This window comes from Hyaena hyaena, unplaced genomic scaffold (assembly GCF_003009895.1).
Source record: "Hyaena hyaena isolate Hyena2069 unplaced genomic scaffold, ASM300989v1 scaffold_377, whole genome shotgun sequence".
Taxonomy (NCBI): Eukaryota; Metazoa; Chordata; class Mammalia; order Carnivora; family Hyaenidae; genus Hyaena; species Hyaena hyaena.
The window spans coordinates 628,187-655,869 of record NW_024081010.1 but is presented as its reverse complement, the minus strand read 5'-3'; the positions used below and the strand labels follow the sequence as shown (position 1 = coordinate 655,869).

Here is a 27,683-nt window from a genome sequence, read left to right as displayed (position 1 = left end):
GAGAGAGGGGGACAAAGGATCTGAGGCAAATAGTGTCCAATACACTAGAGTTCTTATTTTGTGGTTAAGTACAAATGAGACAAACTGCACCCCAGACAATGTTTTGGATATTGACGCTTCCAAAACTAAATACATAAAACAAAATTGGTGTCCGACATGAAATTTTCATTTCATTGTTGTAAAATGTAACCTAGTCTCAGAATGGATATGGCTTAACAAGAAGTTAATATGTCTGAGTTGAGGATTTTGAGAGGTGTTGCTTTCAAAGAGGGAGGGAATGAGGGAGAGAGAAGGAGAGGAAGGAAGGAAAGAGAAAAGGAAGGAAGAAAAAGAAAGCGAAAGAAAGGAGGAGTCTATTGTGATGATGTCTGAAACAGAGAGTTGTTTATTGAGCTACATTGATTTTCATGTACTTTCAGGCAATTCAAATGGAAATTTGGCCTAGGGGAAATCCTAATTCCTTTAAGCTACAAAAGACCAGCTATTTGTTTTTATTCTAATTCTTTAGTACATTGTGAAACAGGATCATTAATGATCACAAAGACATGCTTTGTTTGTTCAGACAAAACTTAGACAGACAGTACTCCGCATCCCTCTATTAAATACTATGGTTGCTCTGGGCTTTGGGATACTGAAGTTCAGAAATTGAAAATGAAATGCACACAGCTAGGGAGTGATCTACGAAACAGTATGGGGGTAAAAGAGAGAAAGATGAAAACTTTGTCCGTACTATTGTTGACAAAGCTTAGCCTTGTTCTAATTCTTATCTCTGGATAACGCCGAAAGAATAGTATTTTAGGTGTTAAATTTAAAAATAGGTGACGATACGGTTTCACAAGTGACCACTCTGATATATACTTCACTTAGATTACAAAATCAATATTCTTTGTTACTTTTGCAATGTTCCCGAGTGGGGAATCAGATTTATAATAATACAGAATGTGGACATTCTTAAAGTGTCTTTCTCCATTTTTACTGAAACTTCGTAAGTCCCCCTTCAGTGGATGGGGGGACCCCGTCATACCTGCTGATGAGCGCTCTGGGAGACATTTGGCTACACCTCTGTCAGGGTGATGGAGTAGTTTCAAAAGGGTCTCCAGTACCCCCCGCCTGAGTCCCTGGCAGTGCCAGCTACATATTTATCATGCAGCTGGTAAAGCTGAAGCCTCAGAGAGAAGCAGAGCATGGCGCTGTGCAGTCCTTTCTGAGACCTTGCAAGAGGGCCGCGGGGTTCTCTGGTCACGTGTCTGTCTGAAACTTGCAAATCAGTTAAGGCCTTAATCTTTTTCTGTTTCCACTTCCTTTCCATCACTCTTTTCCATGTATAGGATGACACTGGCATGACTATGAGCACTTTGAGGATTCAGCTAAAGAGGCTCTGAGCTGGGGATACATTTAGTTTAGATTTAATTGGATATATTTATGAGGTGTGAAATCGTTGCTGTCTGCGGTTGTTATTGCTAGCCATCCAGGAATATTCCTACCACCCGCTGCCTCACCTAGTGACATGAAAGCACAGGGTCAGAGATTATATGAAGCTGTGAATTAGTCCTGTGGAGCCCTGCACCAGAAGTAAATAGGTAGTGGAGGAGAAATAAGGTTCGAAATGTATGGAAACAGATGTTAGTCTGTGGAAAATTCCTCTTGTCGTCAGAGGAATGCCTAACCAAAAATGCCTAACCAAAAGGAAAGTTTTCTCCCGTCAGAAATACACTTGATCATGGAACGTCTGTAATTATAAAACTTGCCATCATTTTCTCATTTGATGAATAGTTCTTTTTTGAGCGTCTTATCAGCATTTTTAGGGCACAAATGTGTCAGTGATGTTGCAAAATTGAGTTCATCAGGGTGTGAAGTCACACGTGTCGTGCATTGCAGTGTGTCCCTGAATCTTATGAGCCTTCCAAAAAACAATTCTTGTTTATGTCACATGAAATACTGATATTGACAAAGGTAAGGTAAACTCATAATATTCTGTGAGGATATCACAACAAAGTGGTTAATAAATGTCATCAATTCAAAGAGTAGTTAAGATTTGTTTATTATATAATAGTCTTCCCTTTTAGCAATAATTCCAAAAATTTAATGACATTAACAATAACAGATTTTGAAGCCAAATGAAATTTGTCTTAACTATCAATAATGAAAATGATATTAAACAATCATATTGAATAAAGACTGAATTATCTTTCTGTTCAATTTATAGAAGATATTACAAAATCATTGTCTTATAAAGAAGCATTGAAAGAGTAAGCACAGCCCAAAAATACAGAAAGAAAAATGTTTATTAGAGACATGACAGATACTTAATAAAAAAACCTTTCATGCTTTTCTGATATTTATGGTGTTTTTCAGCTCAAAAATAATTTCCTTTGATGTCTTATTCTAAATAACTACTCATTTTATATCTAATTTCATATTTATAATTTGGTATCCTTTTTCTTTTTTTTTTAATTCATTTATTTATTTTGAGAGGGGGAATGAGAGAGAGAGAGCATGCACAAGCCAGGGAGGGGGGGAGAGAGAGAGAGAGAGAATCCCAAATAGCTTTCTCATTTTCAGCTCAGAGCCCAACTTGAGGCTAAATCCCATGAACCATGAGATCATGACCTGAGCCGAAATTAAAAGTTGGATGCTTAACCAGCTGAGCCACTGAGACGCTCTTGGTGTTCTCTTTCTTAATGAGAAACCCCCACGAGGTATAATTTCAGACCCCACAAAACCTGCTTCTTCTGCCTCTGTTTCTAGCTCCACAACCTGATAACTGTGTGATCTCAGAGAAGTCACTTAAGCTCCCTGCGTTAACATTTTCCTCATCTGCAAAGTGGGGATGAAAATACCATGGCCTCAGAGAGTCATTGAGAATATTAAATGACTTCAAACATGGAGAAGAGCATTTAGAACAGTTCCTGGCCCAAAATAAACACCATAGAGATGTGACTTATTGTTACTGTAGTTATTGTTAGAGTTTGGGGACTGAAATCCATGAAGTTGGCAGTGACTGAGTCTTCCCTGCCGAGACCTGTGTACACGCAGAGAAATTAGCCGACGGAAAAGCAAGAGCGTGCGCTGGTTAGGAGAACTGCTTCTCCCTCCATGGTGGATGCCTCTCAGTCTGTCAAACATGGTGCAGGGTGGGTCAGTAGACATGGAGTTGAGTGGAAGGAAATTCTCAGTAAAAATCCAGAGAAGCCAGAAAGTCTCCTGTGCGCTGTGCGAAAAAGAGATCGGTTTTAGGATCCTCTGTTCTGCTCTCCCAGCGACTCTAAGTAATTTGATGTGACAAAGACGTTAGTGATTCCTCAGAGAACCTTGGAAGCCCCTTAGAGCTCATTGAGTACCACCCGTGTTCTGAGAACCAGGCTGATTTTTAGATGTCTGTTTTTTCCCTTGAGATAATTCTAGTACGCATTTGGGGCTTCCCAATACAGAATTTTTTCATTTTAGTCTTATTTTTTTAAATTTTTAATGTTTGTTTATTTTTGAGAGAGACACAGTGCGAGCAGGCGAGGGGCAGAGAGAGAGGGAGACACAGAATCCGAAGTAGGCTCCATGCTCTGAGCTGTCAGCACAGAGCCTGATGCACGACTTAAACCCATGAACTGTGAGACCATGACCTGAGCCGAAGTTGGATGCTTGACCAACTGCACCGCCCAGGTGCCCCAAGTCTTATTTAGATGTAGTACTATATCCTCTGTATTCCCCTCAGAATGCGTTGGGTATTTTTTTTTTTAAGTTCATTTATTTTTGAGACAGAGAGAAAACAAAAACAAAAAAACAATGTGAGTTGGGGAGGGAGACACAGAATCCGAAACACAGGCTGCAGGCTCTGAGCTGTCAGCACAGAACCCAACGTGGGGCTCCAACCCCCAAACCACGTGATCGTGACCTGAGCCAAAGAAAGGCGGACGCTTTAAAGACTGAGCCACCCAGGAGCCCCAGTTTTATTTCTTTGTTAAGTAATCTCTACACCTAGTGTGGGGCTCGAACTCACAACCCCAAGATCAGGAATCATGTGCCCTACAGATTGAGCCAGGCAGGCACCCCTGAGTATTTTTTTTTTAACGAGACCCTTTAGTCTCCTCGTTTGTAAAGATGCAAAACTAGTTCCTTGCCCTTTTTCAATGGCGGAGGCCCTATTCTTTGGTCAGTGCTCTCTCTACTCGGTTTCAGTCTTTATAAAATGGTCACAAAGATCATGCTAATTTTACCAATGAATTGAACAGTGTTCCGTCTTGCATCGTTTTGACAAAGAAGTACTTGGGCAGTGGGTGGCGTGTTTTTGTGGTTATTTTGATGTTTTGATTCCTGTAGCCTTCAGGTGGTTTTTCTCTTCCGGGTGTAAGTTGTTCTTTCATATCAGTTTGTTTTCCGTCGCACCTAACAGTTTCAGCACAAAAAGATGCGAAATCGTGGGTTCAGTGTAGTTCCAGCCACCAAGCCATGGTGGCCCTGAGCTTCTGTCTGGAGTCGTCTCTCACGGAGAGCTGGGTAGCCTGGTGCAGGAGACAGTCCTCCGCCAACAGAAATGAATTTAATGGTCTAAATCTGAAGCCCGAGGATGTCTGAACTGTGTTTCTGTCATATTTTAGTCTTACCTCTTGCATGTTAGGTTTTTGAATCACTCTTCATGTCTGCTCACTTTAGCAACCCCATCTCTTGTAAAACTCCCGAGGTGTCAAAATTGGACTCCGCTGACTTTTTGTGAAGGGTCTTGCAACTTTTAACTTTTCGTAGCATCCCTTCCTCCCTTATTTTGTTAACCTTCCTGCGCAAGTCAAGTAATGTCTCAGGAGCCCCAGTAGAATTATGTCCTCCCGGGGGCAACCTGGGTGGCTCAGTGGGTTAACTGTCCAACTTTGGCTCAGGTTGCGATCTCCTGGTTTGTGAGTTCGAGCCCTGAATTGGGCTCTGTACTGACAGCTCAGAGCCTGGAGCCTGCTTCGGATTCTGTGTCTCCCTCTCTCTCTGTCCCTCCCTGCTCGCACTTGTGTGCTTTTTCTCTCTTTTAAGTGTTTAAATAAACGCTTAAAAAACTCTAGAATTACATCCTCTGTCTGACAAATCCTCAAGAAAATTTGAAATCGAATCTTCACAGAACTCTGGCACCTCATTTCCTGTGTGACCGTCAGGAAAATCATGGTCCCAAGGGCCATCTTGATAAATGTTCTCTCATCATGCTGGTGATTTATTTCCCAAGACATCAGTTTCTTTACCCCTAAGAATGGGAGTAGCTGTAGACATAAACAACTTTTACTATTGACATCAGGCACTTGCGTGTCCCTTTTGCTCTGTCCTGTCTTCCATGCCGTAATCTGTCCTCACTTAAAGAGAGGCAGTGGCCTAAAGCCAAGTCAGAGCTTTCCATCACAGGGTAACAGTGTCCCCGAGAGGTAAACTTCAGTGACGGTTATATTGTTTTGGGAAAATGTTAAATGTGTTCTCTACTTCAGAAAAGGGGCTTTTTTTTTAGGGTTTCTGACACACAGTTCTGAATGCAATATCTGTTTTGTGGGTGGATGTATTTGGGTATAACCTGTATCTTTCCATGTAGGTAATTTACACATGGCCTACATGCATAAGAATGTTGAGTTCTTTTTTTTTTTTTAATATTTTATTTATTTTTGAGAGAGAGTGAGAGAAAGCATGAGCAGGGGAGGGTCAGAGAGAGAGGGAGACACAGAATCTGAAGCAGGCTATAGGCTCTGAGCTGGCTGTCAGCACAGAGCCCGATGCAGGGCTCGAACCCACGAACCGTGAGATCATGACCTAAGCTGAAGTCAGATACTTAACCGACTGAGCCACCCAGGCACCCCAAGAATGTTGAGTTCTTTAGAAGAAATATCCTTCACATACTTTGGAGTCCTACAATAATGAACTCTATACGATGATTGTTACTTGTGGACAGAATCTGCCTCCCATCTGCCTCCTGTGCTATTACTTGGGTCTCAGTAACTGCTATAAATTGATCTTATTCTTACTGAACTTACTGTAAGTGCCCCCGGCTATAAAGACAGCGTGTTCAGAAAAAAACTATTTTATTGTGCAGGTGCTTAGGGAAATAGTTTATAAGTCGTAATTATTAAGGAAATTTTTGAGTCTGTTAATTTGAATTAAAATGTTAGGAGCACCTGGATGGCTCAGTCAGGTGAGGGTCCACCTTCGGCTCAGATCATGATCTCGTGGTTTGTGAGTTCAAGCCCCGCATTGGGCTCTGTGCTGACTGCTCAGAGCCTGGAGCCTGCTTCGGATTCTGTCTCTCTCTGCCCCTCCCCCGCTCTCGTGTGTGTGTGTGTGTGTGTGTGTGTGTGTGTGTGTGTGTGTGTGTGTCTAAACAAATAAACATTAAAAAAATGTTGGATGCCATACAGATTTTTAAGTATGAATTTGTCCAAACATAGGAGTTCCCTTTGGCTTTTTTAAACCTCATTTCTCATCTGAAGTCAATTTAAACTGTCTTTTAAAAGTTTATGGAGAGACATGGTGTCTGAATACACACCAGTTATATGTCAGATTTATATTGTTTTATTAACAGCCTACCACTTTGTTCCTTTACTGATACACTGCAGTATCTTTTTCCACTTGGAACCCTTCATTGATTCGCATCTCTTAAAAGCCATCTAAGACTTTAATTTCCACCAAAATCTAGTATACAGGTGGTTTTAAAGTTCAGTTGACTGGATATACAGTATAACTAGAAATAAAAATGAAAAACACTCCTTTCAATTCTTGACAAGTTCATCAGAAGGCTTGTATGAGAGGTTTAGGTCCAAGGGATTTGGGAGCAAAATCAGATGCAAAACAAGATGGTGTCCGCTGCTGTACAATGGTAGCGGGGAAGAGAGGGCTGGAAGCAGTGTCGGATTACAAATAGGTCCATTCTCCCCCTAAAACTCGAGCCAGATAACTGAGGGGTGTCAATGTGAATTTAAGTAATTTTCATTGTATAGAGAGATTCTTCTTACCCCAGTGGAGTAAGGAAAAAGTCAGCACTTTGCACTCAGTTTGATGTAGGGGTGGAAGAACGAAGCCCCCAATTCGAAGGGGTAGGATTCCTTCCCACAATGGCCCACGGGTGTGCTAACAATGGCAGAATTTATCTCTGTCATTTGACGAATATGACCAGTTGAGAAGTGCCTTTATTCTTCCTAAATCTGTTCCTTTTCCACCCACCAGCTTTTAAAATACATGTTTGTTAATGGTGCTAGTCCATACAGAAGCCGTGCCTCCTCTCCTTTTTCAAATTTAACATTATCTTCACAGATTATGGTGTGATTAGAGCCGGGTTTTTGTTTTTTTTTCCTATCCCTCCTCTTCATGATGGGTTCATTGACCCTCTCCTTTTTGAGTGCCTCTTTAGTGAAGCTGGAAAACAGCTGTCTGAAATATGGCCATTATTTCTAGGGTTCCGCCGACATGTGCCTTGGATAAATTAAGGAGCAGCCAAAGGAAGTCCATAAATATGAATACTTTGCCAGCTGCTTTTCCATTAAACTCTGTTGGTTGAATGAAATTAGCAAATAATTATGTTGGTGGGGAATCTACTATATCCAAATGTAATATAATGTCTTCCTTTAACAACAGAGCTTAATTTTTTCCTGTACACCAAATTAGTTTTGAGGGTAATCTACATTGCAAATTGGCCGATTTGCATTAGAACTATGCCTACTTGTTCTGATTTGTCAACACCTCTTTTTTTAAAAAGTCCTTAACATCCAGCACGGGTGGGTAAGACCATCTGCTTGCAGAGTTTGCCTGTAGCTCCAACACTTCACACATGAGACAGGTTACAGCTGTTTAATTGTTACGGTGCTGAATGATTATCCTTCTATTCAAAATTAATATTTATATTTGTGTGCATAGAAAGCATGTGGTTAAACATAAGTGATCTAATTGTGAATTAATGGCATCAGGTATTCGCTCATTAGTCCCCCCATGAACAGTGAAGGGTAAAATAATGCCTTTCACAGACACTCCAACTCTTGGCTTTTAAGACGCGTCCCCAGGAGTGATTATTATGCATGTGAGGAATCCACTCCAAATACACTGGTGTAAGCAAGGGAAAAAAATCACCAGAGAGCTGCCATTAACAACGGAGAGAAGCCTATCTATAGTTACATCATATAGCTATATGATAGTTATATCATATAGTTATCTATATGGTTATCACCCATATGCTAACTCTTTCCTGTCCCGAGAAGCTTCATCCTCTGAATTGTGACCAGTGTGAGTACAGCCCACGTAGGGAGAGCCTAGAGGTATGTCAGCGATGATTGCGTCTCCCCATGCGGCACCCACAGGAAATACCCCAAGCCGTTGGGAAAGCTTGCTTAACCGAGAGTGAGCTCCCCCCTGCATTTAGGAAGGGTGATGCACAGACGTACCTCACTCTGCTACAGAAGTGTTTTCCATCTTGTCTGCTCGGTCCATTTCATAATGAAAAACAAAATGAAAAGTTTTCAGCAAAATTGCAGTCTAAGGACAGAGGTATGCATGTAAAATAGGGTATTTAAATGTCTTTGCTTCTGGGTGGTTACTGGAAATGTGACTTGTATCTTGTATTTATACAGATACTGCTATGCCTTTAGAAGCTGTTGGCTTACCTGGCTCGGATATAATTACAGATGAGGGAACACAAAGTATATGAGGACAAGTTGCGATGTGCTCTTTATTCCAAAAGGCCATATCCTGTTTTCCTTGGGGATTGTGCGCCTACACCAACAAAGGGGAGACCAGGAGTCAGAAAACCGCTGACAGAGAAGTGGAGTGATCCCCACCCTGGGAATTAGCTACTTCCTGTAGTGAATGTTCCCATTAAAGGGAGACTGTTTGGGGGAGGCAGAGAATAAGGGGCTTGTCCTGCCATCACTGGGGTGAGTGGATCTCATAGCTTTGGAAACAAATCATTGGCAGTTCCAAGCTCCTTTGATTAAAGACAGATTTCTTTTGTTCTTCCTAGTCTCTTAAAAGATACCAGTGGCTTCAGTAGCTTCCTGAATTCCCCCCTTCTAAACTGTCTTTATTAACAAGATGAATTAATGGCTGAAATTTATTGAGTTTTTACAATGTACTAAGGCACAGTATAGAGTTCTCTGCATACATTACTTAGTTAATCTCTCAACAGGTAGAAGCTTTTAAAATCTCCATTGAGGGCACCCAGGCTTGGTGAGGTTTCATAACTTTTTTTTTTAACGTGTGTGTGTGTGTGTGTGTGTGTGTGTGTGTGTGTGTGTGTGTGTGTTTGAGAGAGAGACAGTGCGAGCTGGGGAGGGGCAGAGAGAGGAAGGCACAGAATCTGAAGCAAGCTCCAGGCTCTGAGCTAGCAGTCAGCACAGAGCCCGATGCGGGCCTCGAACCCACGAACCGTGAGATCATGACCTGCGCCAGACAGATGCTTAACCAACTGAGCCACCCAGGCGCCCCGATGTATCTATGATTTACCTATGACTTTTCCAAAATAAATTACCATTTATCTTAGGTAAGGTAAAGATTGTTCAGTTTTGTTTATTGTTTTTCCTGATCCATTCAAGAAAACCAGTTAGAAGAAGATCTGATATATTTGACGCAATTATTTGTAAGTCTTAGTCTATGCATTTTTCTTAAATATTAAATTTTATGCAGAGGCAAAAATAATAATGCGGCCAAGAAATTATATTCATTACAATGGATCAGATCAATAGGTTATTTTTATGGTTTCCTGCCACTGGACTTGCTTCTACTATACAAATATTACTGTATTAATTGACAAAACCAAGTTCATCGTATCTGTTAAAGATCTAAGTATTCATCTAGTGTAAAAAATATTTGCGTTACAGTTTGTGTTGACTAATGTTAAGAGCTGTCTCTGGCTAGTTTCGGTCCCCAGTCAGGGTGCTAAAACATACCTGAGTATTTTTAAGTCTAGGAAATCCTCAGAAAGTGTGGTGTTGCTTATGTCATGCAGTGAACTCAGACAGGAAGTACACACATGTGCTACTGACGTGCTAAGTAGTCCACAGCCAGGCACGGAATTCTTCGCTAAAGGAAAATACCGAATATTTTTCTATCGGTTATCTCTACAGAGCTCTGCAGCTTCTAATAGCACTTTTCCGACAATGCCGACTTTATAAAATTTGGTTTCTCTCAGAGCACCTTTTCCATAGGGCCTATTTTGTTCTCTGGACTGATTTAAATAAATATATAGATATATTATTTCACTCTTCTGGAAGGTCTTCGATGAGTGTTGCAAACTGAAAAACGGTATTTCGCTTGGGCAGGTGCATGGGAGAAGCAGTGTATTTGTACAGATCATTTGTTCATCACATTTCCAACCCACAGAAAGAACAGGTAAAGTTTCAAAGACAATTTATTTGAAACAGGTTTTTTTGTTTTTTTGTTTTTTTTTCAAAAATGTGTTGCCAATTTTAGGGGCACGAGAGATCTTTCAGACAACACGCATACGTGTGTGCAGACACACACATACTCACACAAACTGTGTTTCCTGACTGGCACAGCCTTACTTTCTAGTTGTTAAAGTTCAAATTAAGTGACTCTTCTAAACAAGATAAAGTATTTATGATGTTTTTTCTTGATGTTAAATTGAGAATTTTGTGGTGAGAAAGAACATACCGGAAGGGGTCTGAATAAATTGTTTTAGGAGACTTATAATTCTATCACTGCCATAATCCTTTATGACAAGTTAATCAGTAGCTGGCAGTGGGCAACACTTAAGGACAATGAACCCATGGGGGTACAGCTTGCACACTGATTTAAACCGTTACAGGTTGGAATAAATGGATTTAATATGTACTTATTTGCAGATTGTTGCTTTTCTGTCTTCCTCCAGGAGCTGGTAGTGAATAATCTAAGAATGATACCTACTTACAACTTTAATGAGATCCTAATGCAAATCATTTTTTAGGTCTGTTAAAAAGAATGAGGCAGCACACAATGCTAGATAAAAATTTGTCCTCAATTCCAAGGACATTGAAGTACCTCCATAGTGAGGAATATATCTGTATTTTATTAGGTACCCAGCTGATTGAATTGTCCTCTTTGGAAGGCGGGCCCTTAAGATTTTATTGTTGTAATTAAATTGAGAAATATTTCCAGCTTCTGGGTTCTGTGTTATGTGCCTGTGTCTGGGCTCCACCCAGGAGTCAATTCAGTGGCCTGGTGAAAATACTGTATTGTTTAATATCCTCCAGTCAAGCCTGTTGTGGACAGTGAAAACAGTGTGAGTAGTTCATAACTATATACATCAGCAACTATGTGTACACAAACTATTTTTATCTTTCCCCGTGAGCTGTCTAGCGCATATACAACCAACTTGGTTTGTCTTTGTTTCTTCTTTGTGCTCTGAAGAATTCTTGTGACAGTAAAAGGAAAGCAAACTTGGCATTAATCGTATTCTGTGTGGACCTCCAAATATCCCAGTTCTTCCCTCAGAGCAGACATATATTCCTTTGACCTCATTTTTAAATGGCATCCATCTTCGGATTACCATTCAAAACATCTTTTTTGTACAGCATTTTACCTTAACTGAACTGCTTCTGTCTTTTTGTTGTTCAAACTCACTCGTTTTGATTTTTTTCCTTGTTTTATCCCTTCGTTTTAACAACTTGTCCATTGGTTTTCCAAATTTTGGATTTTCATAAAGGCTCTAGCAGTTTCTATCCTAAAGCTGTCTTCAGTCTACATAAGGTACTCTCACTTACAAAACTGTGTCAATAGATTAATATTTCAAATTAGTTTGGATTCTAGTCTTACTTCCTAGGTCCTCCCTTTTAATTCAAGTGTTGAATTAAGGATTTCCACATTTTTTCGTCCTGTATTTTCATTCAAGTAAACTTATTAACCATTCCATGGGCAGATAATTCTTCTAACCTACCTTAGATAGGTATGCAGTTCTGATTCTTCTGCGTTGTAAATATTGCTTATTTATTAAGTCTGTAGCCACAGACTGCCTGGTTGGTCTTTTGACTTTGCCACTTGCTAGCATTTTGACCTTGAGGAAGTCATTTCACTGTACCTCAGTTTCTTCATCTGTGAAACAGGAAAGATAATAAAAGTACCTGTTGCCCCGTAGGTGTTGACACTTAAGTCAGCCATCCCATGTATGGGGCTTAGCACAGTTTTCAGCACTTAGTAAGAGTAGTAGATGGTATTTATTGTTACTACTACTGTATGTAATTGGTGTGGATGGATTGCACAAAGGGGGAGGAACAGGTGGGTGAAGGAGGGGGACGGATTTTGGAAATGAGGTATTGCTCACATGGTTCTTTCTCAAGAAGTATTATTATTATTAATAGTATATCTGTATTATTCATAGAATTTCTTCAAACACTGCAAATCTGTGTAAGACCCACTAGAACCACCATAATAAGTACATTTAATCATTTTGTTCAGCAGATACTAAGAATCCCTCGTGAGCCAGGCAACAGGAATATGGGAATTAGTGTGGCCTTGGAGTTGACAGTAATGGAGATTTACACATTCAGTCTCATATGTCTATGTATCAATAAAGCCTTGTATTTTTATGGAATCTCTTCATGAATTGATCACAGATAGTTCTTGATTCAACCCTTCTCCTCTTACATTTACCCTTGTGTTCATACCCCCGGACTTCTTCCATTAGAAGCACTCAGTGAGAAAAACCAGGAAGAATCAGAAAGCAGAAAGAAATGGAGGGAGGAGGGTACCCATAATTTTGATAGATAAGCAGATGAGGCGACAACATATAGGTAGAATTTCCAAAAAGTTGCTATTCATTTCAGGTCTACATGTTAGGAATTAAAGGCTGTACGAGACTAAATATGAGCAAGGTCATGGTCCCTCCTAAGGGGGCCTTAGACTCCATATCCATTACAAAGGGGTATACACAAGAGTAGATCGTTTTGTGTCCACTTCCGCCCATCTTCCCCAAAACATGAAGTAGGAAAATAGGGTCACTGGGGGCTTTGAAAAGAGAAACCATCCTTTTTAAAAAGAAGTATCTAGAGGGGTGTGCTTGAAAAAGATACAGGACCACTCATTTGCTTTGGTGATTCTGAAGGCTTATGGGCTGATCCCATAATAAAAATATTTGTGATGACCCAAACGTTTCTTCCACATCTACAATTTCAGAGTCTTTGCCCACCTGATCCTGCAAGAGACCAAAGACCTCCAGCGCATGGGCTCGAAACCCAGCTAGTCATTTCATGTGTTACGTTCTAGAGATCTAATGTATTTTGGAAGAGAGACAATAGACAATAAAGACCAAGAATTAGCTCTGACACCTAAAAGACACTCATCTGCATTCTGTCATTTAAGTTAGACCCACCGGGCCATTTCCCAAGGAATTCACGTAGGAGGCCGCTAAGAGACAGTAGAACCGCCCTGTGGCTAATGGGAGAGTAGTACCTATTTCAGTTCATGTTAGGTCAGGAATAATTGCAAAGTACCTGTGAGCAAGAAGAGGCATTCTGACCGAGATTGCTAGGCTGTGACCTTGCACACACTGTCTCTCCCTCCTCAGTCTCTCCATCTGCACTTACTGTATCAGCTGTGTTTATATCGTAAGGTTGGGGGAAAGATCAGATGAGAGATAGAAAGTGCTTAGAGCAGTATCTTGCACAAAGTCAGCCTCTGTTATCATCTTCAGGGAGGAGAGCTGGGGTCAGAGTACTTCACGTGTGTCCCCTGAATTATTATGAACCAGGACAGAGACCGGGAGCGCACCTAGAAATTTGGGAATCATTAATACATCACACAAGCGTTCAGTCTACAACTTACAGAACCAGAGCCCAGGGAAGAGCTAGAATCATAGCATTTTGTGTCTGTGAGCATGTGCGCATTGTTTCTGGGGGGAGAGTCTGTAATTCTTGCTACTTTTCTCACTGATCCGAGACCCCAGAAAGATTAAGAATCACTGTCTTACAGGAAATACAGTAATACCCACCCCCCTATGTCCCACGTGGGTCTTTTTAAAAGATAAATCATTGAAACTCCTGGGGAAGTGTTTTATGAATACATTTTACTGGAGAATAGTTTTTAAAAAGGGCTCCATTTTATATGTCTAGCGCTCATTTTTATAAGAGTTTTCTTCTATAAAGCAAATTTAAAACTTTTGGTGAGTAGATCCAATAGGAAGGGCTTTGTTTTGGTGTCAGAATATGCTCATTCATTTTCAAAGAAATTTTTTTTTGCAACTTAATGTGCATTTCAGCAATTGTTAGGTATATTAATTTTTAAATATACTGTATTATTTTTACAGTTATTGTTCCTAATGGCTTCGTACAATGTGCCTGCATTTTTCTGATTATTTCCTGTAGTAGCTTATCTAATGATGTTTTTATTGTCACAATTATTATTTTTAATAATCATTTGAAACCTCATCTATCGACATCTCTTTTTAACATCTTAATTCTTTAGCACGAAGCTTTTGTGGCAGTGTCAGAAATTTTAATCTTCGAGGACAAAATGCACATGGTGGTTTTTACCTCTTTTCTCTATTAGTTTTAAACTACCAGCCTCACAGCTATTCCCTGTGATATAAAATGCAAATGACAAAGCTTAGTGTCTCTTTCTCAGTACAGATATTATTCTTTTGGTTGGGTTTTAACCGTTTGCAAAATTTATGTTAAGCATTGCTCGTATTTAACATGGCATATGAATTTTGACCGACTGTATATTTTAAATATATTTTCTAATTTCATCTCCACTTTTGTTGTTCTCTTGACCTGATGGCAAACCTACCTTTACGTTGAATCAAACCACTGCTTTGCGTAATTGATTGTTTGCTAAAATAATGGAATTGGCTGGATTAGAAATAGTTCATTCCTCCTTTAAAACTACTAATCCAGATCGCAATTAATTACATTCCTCATTTGGTTGCATTAACTGAAATGGACCCAATGTAAAAGCAAAAGACTCCAACAAAGTCAGTGTGATTACTTTTTATAAATTGAAAAGGACTACCCTATCTGAATCAGAAATTCCTGAATTTTTCTAGGCACTCTGTTTCTGTTTAGGTCACCAGTGGGGCTATTAGGAGGCTCTCCTAGATTATATAATGTTCGGAAGGGGTTCTTGAGGAATTATATCCACGATGTTATCCAATGGTACATTTCTCTTTTAATGTTTGAAAGTAGAATGTTTTTATTAAGTTATAATTTCAGAGTACTAAGAGTGTTGCCGCACCTTAATTTCCCCCACTGTATGTTGTCAGTCAATTGTGAAAACACTTATTTTTAAATGAGATTCAGAAGCCTCTAATAGAGTCCTGTGGCAACATGAAGAATCCTTTTAACATCCGCAGCACACGTGTCAAACGCGTTTATTGTTTTGTTTATGCACATGACAGAACTACCAAATCTGAGAGGCTCAACTGGACGTTAGAGTTTAAATCATTCTGTGAGTTCTGTCGTCACTTGCGTGTGTCAGTAGTGAAAAATAATCAACATAAGCATCTTTGAAAAGCAATTTCAGATCATTAAAGATGTATGAATTTTGACAAAGCTGGCAGATTTCAGGCTTATTAAGAATATATTATGCCTCTCTGCTGGTGGAGGGAGAGAGGAATTTCTGCCTCTGTTCAAGAGAAAAGGTGTCGCCTGGTTGTAACCTCATGAAAGAGGAAATGGACAGGTACAGTGAATGACTCCCCATCCTGACTGTTTCTATAGAGCGGTTGTGAGAAACAGCTTATTCCAGGCTGAATCCTGAAAAGAAACAGGACCTTAGAACAGTCTGTGCTTCCCCACGGACTGACCACGTACGTGACACGTCACTGTCCATCTGCTGTGTGGTCAAGGGCTACTGGGCAGTCATTCTCTGCACAGCGTACCCATGCCTTTTTCATAGTATAGTAAGTTTGCTCCGTTTGCTCAAGGGTTCTCCGTCACCTCCCTTTTTTGCTTATTTATTAAACATTAAAGTTGGATACTCTGTAAATCCACAAGTGATTCAAGACTGAAGGTGAGGGAAACAGTTCTGTGGGTTCGTCTCTCAGGTAGAAGAAAGACAACATCAGAACACACATAAACGGTTCCTCCTAGGCTCCCGTGTGGTCCTTTTTGCCCTTAATTGCACAACCCTCACAAAACTGCTTTGTGAAAAACAAATTTTCAAAAATTACAACTATTTTCTACCCTGCCCCAAAAGTTTCTTTGTAGCCCTCATCATTGTAAATTTCCCACCTTCTTTAGCACAAAGAATTGATTCCATGCGTTCTACGTAGGCTTTAAAGTATAATCTCAAGACAGAGCAGGGTGGGTGGGTTCCTACTCATCTGGGAAAGGTAGTGTTGCCTGCATACTGTCCTTGTAAATGCGGGGTATTTCCTGGAGTCATGGCCACATGAGCTGAAACGTGAATGTGCTGTAGTGTTAAAAGATAATGAAGTGCATCTCTGTCGTGTGGTGTGAATCTTATGTCAGCTGCAGCTACTCAATTTGCATGTAAATTCTGAAAATTTTCTTGTCCCATGTGACACTTCTGAAATGTCTGTCTGTTCTTTTTTTTCCTTTTTAATTTCTCAAGCTCACTATTTGGATAAGATAGTTAAAGGTACTGTATACTTGCTCTTTGTTGACATATCTACATATATATCTATATATAACTGTGTATCAGGTCATACGAGGTACAAAAATAGACTGTTTCTCATGCATATTTTTGTAAATTAAAAATCAGGCTTACATTATGTGAAATGCCTTGGATTTAAAGTACTGAGACTTCAGTGTCTGTGTCTCATTTTTATAATTTTGGGTTATCACAGATTTCATTCCGATGTAAGAACATTAGTTTTTAATGGAACCCAAAACTGAAGATAACAGTATATTTGCTGTTTTTTGTTTCTATTTCTTTTTTTCTTTTTTTTTTTTTTTTGCCTTAAGAGCTTCACTGTTGGCGATTCAGCAGATGAGCTTTAAATTTACCTTGAAGAATCACAAACGCTTGCTCTCTTATCACAGAATAAGAAATTGCCAATGTAAAGACGATTCTGGATAATATATATTGAGAGCAATCTCATTTATCCTTACATGGAAACTTCTTTGGCATCTTCTATATGTTTCAAAATATACATGATACCATAATTTATGTTCTGTTATTTTCTGAAAAACTCCCAAATTACCGTGCCTTCTGTAAAACAGAAACAATAACATGGCTCAGCAGAAAACAGCAGATTCTCGTCTCTTCAGTTCTCGTAGAAAGAGGTGGAAAATATTTTTCTCAGAAGAGAAAAGTCCCTCTCCCTTTCTCCTCAGATTACCTATTTTCTATTCCTTGTTTGTGCTTTTCATTAGAATATGACAATATTCATGGCAATATCCGGGCTTTCATATAATAATTCATGTGTGCGCAGTCTACTGCCGCACCTATCAGTAGGATGTTAAAAACAAAACAAAAACATCCGGAAGGAAAATTCACCTTGTAGGTATTGAAACTCCATAAATACAGATGGTAATTGTCTAAAAGAAAAGCAGCAGCAGAATTAATCCTATCCTACCTGATGGTATCCTTTAAATTTAATTTCATTTCCCCTGCCACATGAGACTGTCAGAAGACTCTCTGTTAGCTCTAATCTTAAGAGACAGAATGTCTCTTGGAGATATTTTCATTTCAAGTGCCACCGTGGAGGAGGGGAAGCCGATATATGAATAATTCTTTTAATACGGACATAAAACAAACATCTTTCAACAGATTATTCCCTTAAATTTCATCACTGAAACAAGAGTAGCATTCTAATTATAAGAAGCCCGGGTAACAAACCCCAGTGGTTATACCAAGTACTTTGGGCCAATATGTATTTTATACCACATTATAAATTAATCTGTCCAAAGAGATCTGATTAATAGCCAACTATTCTTATAAATTTGTAGCCTTGTTTCTGTCCGTGACCCATCACACTCATAGACCCAAACACCAGAATCTATGTAGGTATCATCCTCATAAACAGGTCATGTTGGCTGCATGCCAGATATCATCAGTAGCAAGTGGCAGAAATTGTTTTTTTAAATGTCATGTTAGACTGAAACAATTATAGATTTTGGATATATGAAATTATTTTAATTGTTTCCCAAATTTTCCCTCCTTGCCCATAAAAGCAGACAAGATAGGATATAAAGGTAACAGCATAAAAGCCTTAGGGAGATTGTCACAAAATATCACTCTTCGCTATCTGTCTTGAAGCACGTCACTACCGTGTTTTTGTTCAGTCTATCGATGTTTTATTGTGGTCCTTATGGTATTTCATTTTGTCCGTCCTGAGTAATCAGATATGCACAGCTATTACATTGAGTTGGAAATTCTGTCGGTCCTGTCCCATCCGTATGCAGCCTGAGACCTGATGTTTGTTAGAATAGACGCTGAAGTTGCTTCACTATTTCCTGGGCTTTGCTTATTCTGTGAAAAGGAATGTACCTCTGGCATAAAGTATAGTCATCACTCCTGGCCTATACTTTGTGCGGTTATTTAACGCACTGTAATTTCACATGAATGTACGGCAACTCGGAGGCCAGACAAAATTAATGTTCTCTTGTTAACATCGCTCGCATCCGCATCCTCGCTCTCGTGCTTTTGAATCTAGAGGGAGTTTTTTGAAGCAACAAGGTGTGTTACGAAGGCACGTCCCGACGAGTGACTGCTCTTGTTTACAACAGATTGAAAATCTGTGCCAGGAATTCTCAAATTATCCGGTCGAGATGCTTTTTCGCACCATACAATCAACCTTGCTGCTTTGCTAAAGGGAAAAAAAGAAAATTAAGTTAATTTTGTCTGGCCTGCAGCTAGTTAGTGGGTCGTTGCATATATTTCTGTCCTGCACAGGTAAGTGGTGTCTCAAGGGTCAGGCCAATCAAAGATGCCACTTGGATAAGAATTAGATTCCTTAGAGACTGTTGCTGTTTCTATCCGTGTGCAATTACAGTATCTGTGCTGTTTTCAAAGGCCTGTTCCCACTAAGTGTCCCTTATCTGTTTCTTTGAGGGGCAAAAACTTTCCATCCTCAAATCGCTTGTGTTTTCCTTCTGTGTCTCCTCTGACAGAGGGCTGCCCCGGCCTGTGCAACAGCAACGGGAGATGCACGCTGGACCAGAACGGCTGGCACTGCGTTTGCCAGCCGGGCTGGAGAGGAGCGGGGTGTGACGTGGCCATGGAGACCCTCTGCACAGACAGCAAGGACAACGAAGGAGGTAAGACATGCCGAGTGTGGAAAACAAGCATGTGCCGGAGTGCAGGTCTGTAAGTCACATGGTGGCCTCATGCAAAGACCATCCGATCCCCACATGGGAGCTCAATTGAGACCCGTACGGGTGCCTGTGGAGTGATTTTTCTCCGTTTTCCCTGAAACAAATGCAAGGGGATTATCATTCAGGGAAAAGGCAAGGTAGCCAAGCCAAGCGTTGTCCTCCATTGCTCTGCCTGACCTCCAGGCGACGGGTGTCCTCACCCCGGGGCGTCGGGCCCTGCGAATTGGGAGCTCTAACGCTGTTCTAATAACTAAACATTCCAAACCACGCGGGGCATCTCACACATTCAACTAGAGAATGAAATCGCGATAGTCCCCACCGAGTGTAGACCCTTGGGTGAGAGATCATTCTGTCTCCTGTTGTGCTGTCCGCCATGCTGCGCTCTTTGCAGACAGTAAGGAGGGAGAGCGGGGGTTACTTCAGTGATAAAACAGGTGCCCCTCCTAGCTGCTGAGTCTGGGCACACCTCCAGGACTGAGTTTCAGAAGGGACCCACTTCCTCTCGGGGCCGCTGTGGTCCCTCACTCTGTGCGTTAGGGTGTGTTGCGTACCCGCTGCTTCGTTCCACCCGCTCTTTGGGGAATGTCCACGTGGGCGGCAGAGTGTGGGCAAGGGTACAGGTTTGGGAGACAGATCTTCACTCTGCCTGGAACCTACGAGACTTTACGATTGCTCCATCTGTAGAATAGCAGCAGAAGAGTTTGGGAAAGGGCTAAGGGAGAGCCTGTGCGGAAAGTACTTAGCCTGCTGCGGGCACATAGCATGTAGGGAAAGTACTTAGCCTGCTGCAGGCATGTACAGAAAGTACTTAGCATGTTGTGGGCACATAGTATGCACGGAGAGTACTGAGCATGTCTGCAAGCACGTGTTCTGGCCTAAGTAGCAGCTGCTGTGACTCAGTCTTCCTCTCACTCTCCTCTGGCGTCCCTGGAATTCACAGGAGATTGTCAAGGCAGGTTTCACAGCCTTTTCTCTGCATAGAGTGGACCTGATTCCCGTTCTCTCAGAGACAGAGTGACCACAACCAATCCTCAACCCCCCATTCCAGTCCCCTAATGCACAGGCACACGCACACGTACACACAGGCACACTCACACACACAGGCATACACACGCAAGCACGTGCGCACATAAATACAGGCACAGGCAGTGCACGCACACACAGGCATGTGGACATGTGCGGACACGCACACCCACACAGACACGCGTGCACACACACACGTACATGCACGCACGCACGCGCTAGCCTGCCCCTACCATCGTTCTCAAGCCAGATGTTATTTGTGCCTCACCTTCCTGGCTGCGGGCTGCTGCTCTCCACGTGGTTGCCAGCAGACTCTTCAGTTTTCTGTATTTTTCTTTAACCAGGACCGTCAAGAAACTTGAGCCACCAATTTGAGCCAAAGCTTCCTTTCCTTTTGCTGCAGATAGATGCGATGGTCCTCAGCCCCCAGAGCCCTTGCTGCCTGATTCTACCTTATCACCTCGACCCCCCCTTAACCGCACGCTTTGTAGAAACGGCAGGGTCCATCCCCAGCTGGCAGCTCCCCCTGCCTTCCCCACGAAGCCCCTGCCCCCTTGTTCTCCACTGCCTGGGGAGGAAGGGCACGCCTTTTCCTCCTTGATCGCACGTTCCAGATTTGGTCTTCCCAAAGGAGATGACACTGAGGAGGTTAGACTCTCTCAGAGGGAAGCAGACAGCAAGGCCAGGCCTGCAGAGACGTGGCAGAGTAAGTTAGGGGCTAATCAGCTCTCCAGTGTTATCAGCCAAGGAGGTGAATTGGCCCTTCCATTCCCCCTTTGTTTGTTCTTATTAGCACAAAACTGTGCTACCTCTCGGCGTCCCTCTCCAAGGAGAAACTGAGCCGATAGAAGACCTCCGGTGGATTCTTTACTTATCTCCTATAATTTGTATTCCTGTCCCTAACCTAATTTTGTTGGTCGTGGGAGAAGGAATCTCAATGCCAGCTGTCTTATACCCGGGGATCTTAACCCGGGTGCCTTACAACCGAAGCCAGAGGGTTGATTGAACGGAAGCACAGACTACGGGAATAGAGATAGGCGTCCAGAGACATCCACTGGCCATTAGCTGGGCTGTCATTATCATTACGTGAGCTCAGTACAGCAGAATGTGTAAAATAAGACCGTACCTGAAATTCCACGACTTAGGCTAACTCGTGCTGCTGTGGATCTGTTGTTCAAAGTAAGTCTGTTGGTCAAGTGGCGAATTAGCCAGAAAGTAGCTAGGTAGTTTGAGTTAACATACTAAGCGACTCAGGAAGAATGAATGAAGAGGCTGATTTGGCCCCAACTTGCGTGTCATACAAATAGCTACGAGTTCAGCCCGTGCAACATTATACAGCAAAGAAGGTTGCTTACTGTCTCCAGAACTGAAGAAGGAAGATACATTAAAAAAAATTTTAGAGGGATGCCTTAGGTGGCTCAGTCAGTTAAGGGTCCAACTCTTGGTTTCGGCTCAGGTCATGATCTCACAGTTCGTTGGTTCAAGCCCTGTGTCAGGCTCTGTGCTGACAGCATGGAGCTTGCTTGGGATTCTCTGTCTCTCTCCCCTCTCTCTGCCCCTCCCCATGCACACTGACTCTGTCTCTCTCAAACTAAATAAAGAAACTTAATTTTGTTTTTTAGAAAACACAACACATTTGGGGAGCTAGTGACTTTTTTTCTCAGACCAAGCAGCTTCCTTCCCCTCTAAAATGTGTTTTTCTTTACCACACCCGGCTCGCCCCGTTTCCACTGTCTAAGCCTGCAGATCCTCAAAATTAGCGTCTCACGAACACGAAATAGGTTCCCCTTTGCCCACCGAGCCCCACTGCCCCTTTATGTGTCTAAAATGCATAAGAAACGGCAGCCTTACAAGGGAATTCTTTAGGAGGCCCGGAAGGACGTGGCTTACAGGGATTTATCTGTAGCCACTCCCTGAACAGCCACAGGGTCCCAGGAGGTACACCTCCTGTTCAACTGGACCTTGTTTCTTTAAGATTCAAATAAACACTTGTCGTGCACATAAGGTCACCAGCCTTTCACAACTAAGGGCAGTGCTTTGCCTACAGTAAAGGCCCTGACACAGATCCTGACTATGTATGGAATCAACCAGTTCCTCCCCCAAAATGTTTCTCAAATCTAGCTCCAGGTTTCAAACAGGCTGTTAGGGAAGATCGTCTGGACAAAGGCAGGCAATGGAATAGAAGATTTTTCAATCACCCAACAGAAATGAGAAACGAATGGTCACTGGACCAGGCCATGTGCATAGCATCTCCTAACAGAGCGCACAGAAAACAACTTCGGAAATGGCTATACCGTATCGTGCCCTCGTAGAGCAAGCTTTCCCAGCAAAGGATCGGCAGTGCACGGCTGGCCTTGGCTGACAAATACTTCTTCTTCAGCTCTTCCTTCACGTGCAAAGTTAACCTCCCTCTGGGCTCAGCCAATTTGTATCCCAGAATGCACTCTGATGGTAAAGCTGCTAAGATCAGAGAGAGGGCAGGTGAAGAGCGGGAACTGGTCGCCATGAGGTGCAGCGTGACTTCAGCTGGGGTGCCAGACCCGGACCCTGTTCCGCCTCATTCCCTAGGTCCTCCATCAGCATGTGAAATGGCCCGGCTGTGCTGTACCCCAGGCTTTCCCGTCCCCTCCACTGTGATAGCCTTTGTATTTGTTATTCTCACCAGGAAAGACTCTGCTTGCACATGATAGAAATTCCACTCAAACGGCCTTAAGCTTTAAAAAATAGAAAAACTTATTAGTCTCCGTAACAGAAGAACTCAGAGATAGCCGCACCTGCGTGTTTAAACAATGATAACGAAAATCTGGGCTCATTCACCTGTCAGCTCTGCTCTCCGCCGTGGCCACACCACCATGTGACTGTCTCTTCCCCAGAATGACCCCCCCGGCAGCTCTAGTGCCTTCCACGGTGTAATAACCCCAGTCCAGGGAGACAGCCTTGCTCAGTGGTTACAGGTGGCCTGGGTGCGAGCCTGACCCTCCTCGGCCTGAAGTATGTACCCTGCGCAAAGCCAAGTTGAAATTTTGTCACCGGAAGGGGTATGAGTGCTGGAGAGACGGAAAGAACAGTCTCCACGCCAGGAATGTGAGTAGCTGTCCGTAGCGTTTCATTTTAGTTTAACCAGGGAATGTGCTCCAATAACTGTTTCATATGCCTAATAGTCTCCTTAATCTCGGAGGGGAACCCTCTTCTCCTTTCCTCTTGGTCTCTTTCCCCCGCCCCCTGCCTCCTGAATTACAGCCTTCTCACTTTGAGAACAAGAAAATCGGTGCTTTCCATGCCCAAGATTGCCAAGTAGCTCTCCGGCACCCCCTGCATACTTTGATAAACATCGTCGCCCTTAACTAGTGTCCCCACTGAAAATCGCATTCAGGAGAGGGTTTCTTGATTTGATTTGATTTTTTTTCATGTTTATTCATTGTTGAGAGGAAGAGCGAGGGAGGGGCAGAGGGAGAAGTGGACAGAGGATCCGAAGCAGGCTGTGAGCTGACAGCAGCGAGCCCAATGTGGGACTCAAACTCACGAATGGTGAGATCATGACCAGAGCCACCCACAGACACTCAACCGACTGAGCCACCCAGGCAGCCCTGGTTTCTTGATTTTCAGTAGCTCCCTATAGGGTGAGCCCACTGTGTAAGTGTCAGAAGGCAACAGTTTGCCTAAGGCAATTCTCTCTACCTTGGTAGAAACTCAAGATACTTAGGCACAAGATGGTTTCTCCAAAATACATTCTCTCTGGCAGTTCCCAGGTTTTTTATCTAATGAGAGCACCTTTTGACATCTTGCTTCCCTGTCTGTTCTTGTGGTTGGATAAGTCCCCTGTGGGTTCTTAATGGCATGGGACTTAAGCCTTCTCTTAGAGATTAGGCACAAAACTACTGAACTTTATGCAAGAATAGTGACATGCCAAAATACAGTGCCAGGAGCGATACAGCTTACTTATGAGATAGCGTTGTTTTATGTGTGTGTGTCTTTCAGAAGTATGACTTTGTAGGGATATGTCAGGAAGATGTACCTAGAATAGGCTTATTGTGGTTTTTCTTTTTTTTTTTTTTTTTTTTAAGTGAAGGCTGATGATAATAGAGAGGAAATCACAATTCAGGAGAGGTTATTCAGAAATTAGAAAGATAAAACCAGGAATGAGAGAGAGGGAGAGAGAATACAAATGAAAGGCTCAGACTGGAGAAAATGTAGGAGTGAGCAAGCGGTAAAGAACAGAAGTAGAAGCATGAATGAAATGTTAATGTAAGCAGCAGGAGTGTGCTGAATGGGCCGGAGTCTAAGTGTGGAGCTCACCACATGAAAATAGGAAATGTTTGAAAATAGAATCTGAAAGACTTCTAGCCGGAAGATGAGGCTGTTGTGTTCTCCAAACACATATTGAAATAAAAAATAAATAAGAGAGGAGTAACAGAAGTGGGAAGAAAGACGGAAAATAGCTTTAATAGTGAAGAAGAGGGGCGCCCAGGTGGCTCAGTTGGTTAAGCATCTGACTGGGTTTCTACTCGGGTCATGATCTTACGGTTCATGAGTTCGAGCCCATCGGGCTATGCTCAGTGTGGAGGCTGCTTGGGATTCTCTTTCTCTCCTCTCTTTTCCCCACCCCTGCTCCTGCTCTCTCTCAAAATAATAAACAAGAAAAAAAGATCTATAGCTGTGAAAAAAGGAGACGAAGAAGAAGAAAAAGGGAGGAAAGAAAAGGGAAAAGAAAAAAAAGGATTATAGGAAATCAAGTACTTCCTGGAAAGATTCCAGATATCAGAACCCAGAATGGCATTCAGAGTCTCAGAGCTTTAAAATTTATTTTCCTAGGGGCACCTGGGGGGCTCAGTCGGTTAAGCGTCCCAACTTCAGCTCAGGTCATGATCTCGCAGTTGGTGGGTTCGAGCCCCGCGTCGGGCCCTGTGCTGACTGCCAGCTCAGATCCTAGAGCCTGTTTCAGATTCTGTGTCTCCCTCTCTCTCTGACCCTCTCCTGCTCATACTGTCTCCCTCTCTCTCTCTGTCAAAAAGAAATAAAACATTTTTAAAAAACTTTAAAATATATTTTCCTGGTAGATCACAATTGGGGAACAAATCAATATGAGTTTAAAAGACTCTACTGGCTCCCACTGTAGGGGAGAGACTGGTTCATCCAAACCCTTTCCTCCCGAAAGAATTTTTAGAGGAAGGTAAATCGCATTCAAGGAAAGAGAAGTCCAGCTTGTACCGTCCGAAACAAAGTCCCCCAGTAGCTTCCCGATCGCACACAAGGAACATGAGCTTTTCCCACTATCACTGAAGAAGGTTTTTTTTGTTTGTTTGTTTAAGTTTTTTTTAATGTTTTATTTATTTCTAGGAGAGAGAGAGAGACAGCATGAGCAGGGGAGGGTCGGAGAGAGAGGGAGTCACAGACTCTGAAACAGACTCCAGGCTCTGAGCTGGCAGTCAGCACAGAGCCCGACGCGGGGCTCGAACCCACCAACCGCGAGATCATGACCTAAGCAAAAGTCGGACGCTTAACCGACTAAGCCACCCAGGCGCCCCATCACTGAAGAAGTTTGAGAAGGGAAGGAAAACCAGAGCCACACAGCCTGAAACTAAAATTCCTGCCGACGTTTCACGGCCATTACCAGTGGCAGCCAGGTCAAGCTTTGGAATATAGAACTGAGCAGTGCCCAGGACCTCTTCAGAAACATCTCTCTTTGTTACACGGGATCTCCATCTTAAGAACCTCTCCATAGAGGCGCCTGAGCAGCTCAGTCAGTTAAGCATCCACTCTTGGTTTTCAGTTGAGGTTATGATCTCACACCTTCTTGGGTTCGAGCCCCACGTTGGGCTCTGTGCTGACAGTGCGGAGCCTGCTTGGGATTCTCTCTCTCCCTCTCTCTCTGCCCCTCCTCCCCTGATGCTGTCTCTGTCTCTCTCAAAATAAATAATAAACTTTAAAAAAAAAAACCTCTGCATTAATGAATTAATTATGTATCGAAGCCATAGAGTACAAACAGTGCTTTGTCATTGTCAGAAGGGTTAACTGCTGTCAGCAACTTGCTGTGCATATTTCTCCTCCTCCTTCCGTGAATGTATAGGCATATTTATGTTTTTAAAATTAAGTGGGATTCCGGCTGTTCTAAATTTGATTCTGCCCAGGAATCTATCTTAGAGATTTTTTTTTTCTGGCCAGGAAGTACATATAGGCGCACCTTATTCTTTGTAAGGGACACAGAGCCGTAGTCACTAATGTTACCACTACTGTGTTCGTAAATAAGTATTAACAATAACTTGGTGTTGCTCTCTCTCTCTTTCACTCTTAGTATAAAGACAGATCTGTAGGGAATCTCAGTGTCTCTGCGTGTGTGCACCTTCCTATGAATCCTTGTGTAAATGTACAAATATTTCTCTTGGACGGATGTTAAGAAGTGAAATTTCTAGGTGGAGGCGTATTTAAACTTTTTAATTTTTGTAGCCCGATTGCCCTGCGGGTGGGTTTCGCCACTGTACACTTCATCGGTACGAGGGCTCTCATTTCTCCCTGCTCATGGCCTGCACTTGATCATCGGACAGAAACCAAACCGTCCACCAAGGGAAAACCAGGAATGTTGTCTGACAGGTGCAAATGACTCCCATAAATAATTCTCATTTATTGTTTTAATTGGCATCACTCTAATTCCTGGCTAGAATGATGATCCTTATCTGTGCTTCTCAGCCATTTGAATTTCTTCTTTTGCTAATTATTTATTTATTTCTCTAGCCCATTTTCTTCCTATTAGTTGTTTGACTTTTTTTTTTTAATCTTCAGTAGTTCTTAGTAGATGCTATTTAATGAATTTTTGTTAGGTGTGTTGCGATATCAGGTGTCTTTCATCATGCAAAAGTTTTCATTGATAGGAGGTCGATTTTTGTAAGGTTAACCTTGTTATGAATTCTGGGTTGTGTGTGTCTTCAAAAGTAAATAGGGCCTTTTCCTTTGTAAGATTATACATAGTGTTCAGTACATTTTCTTCTTCTTTTTTTAATGTTTTTAATTTATTTCTGGCAGAGAGACAGCATGAGCAGGGGAGGGTCAGAGAGAGAGGGAGACAGAGAATCTGAAACAAGCTCCAGGCTCTGAGCTGTCAGCACTGAGCCCGACACAGGGCTCGAACCCATGAACCGTGAGATCATGACCTGAGCCAAAGTCAGACGTTCAACTGACTGAGCCACCCAGGCGCCCCCCGGTGCAGTTTCTTCTAATGCTTTTTATAACTGTGTGGAGTGGTTAATGTCTAAGTAATCAAGAACCTGTTAACATGATAACTGTTGGGGTAAGAAAGAAATCAGAATTCAAGGATTAGCCTGGTACTGAGGGCTGGAGAAGGGTGAGAAAAGAAAACCCGAAGGTGTCCCTGCTGCCCCTTTAAGACCTCATCTTGACCTGTTTCAATCTAATTACCCGTAGGAACTGAATCCATTCTTCCCTTCCTTCCAGAGATAC

The 27,683-nt window shown here is 42.2% G+C and overlaps 1 protein-coding gene across 1 annotated transcript in view; it reads left to right on the top strand.

Moving 5' to 3' along the window:
* Positions 1-27,683, top strand: part of TENM3 (teneurin transmembrane protein 3) — a 194,344-nt gene that overhangs the window by 96,299 nt on the left and 70,362 nt on the right. The window contains exon 11 of the mRNA XM_039250689.1: positions 19,005-19,151. Coding sequence (XP_039106620.1) covers positions 19,005-19,151 — 147 coding nt within the window. The remainder of the gene's footprint in view (positions 1-19,004; positions 19,152-27,683) is intronic.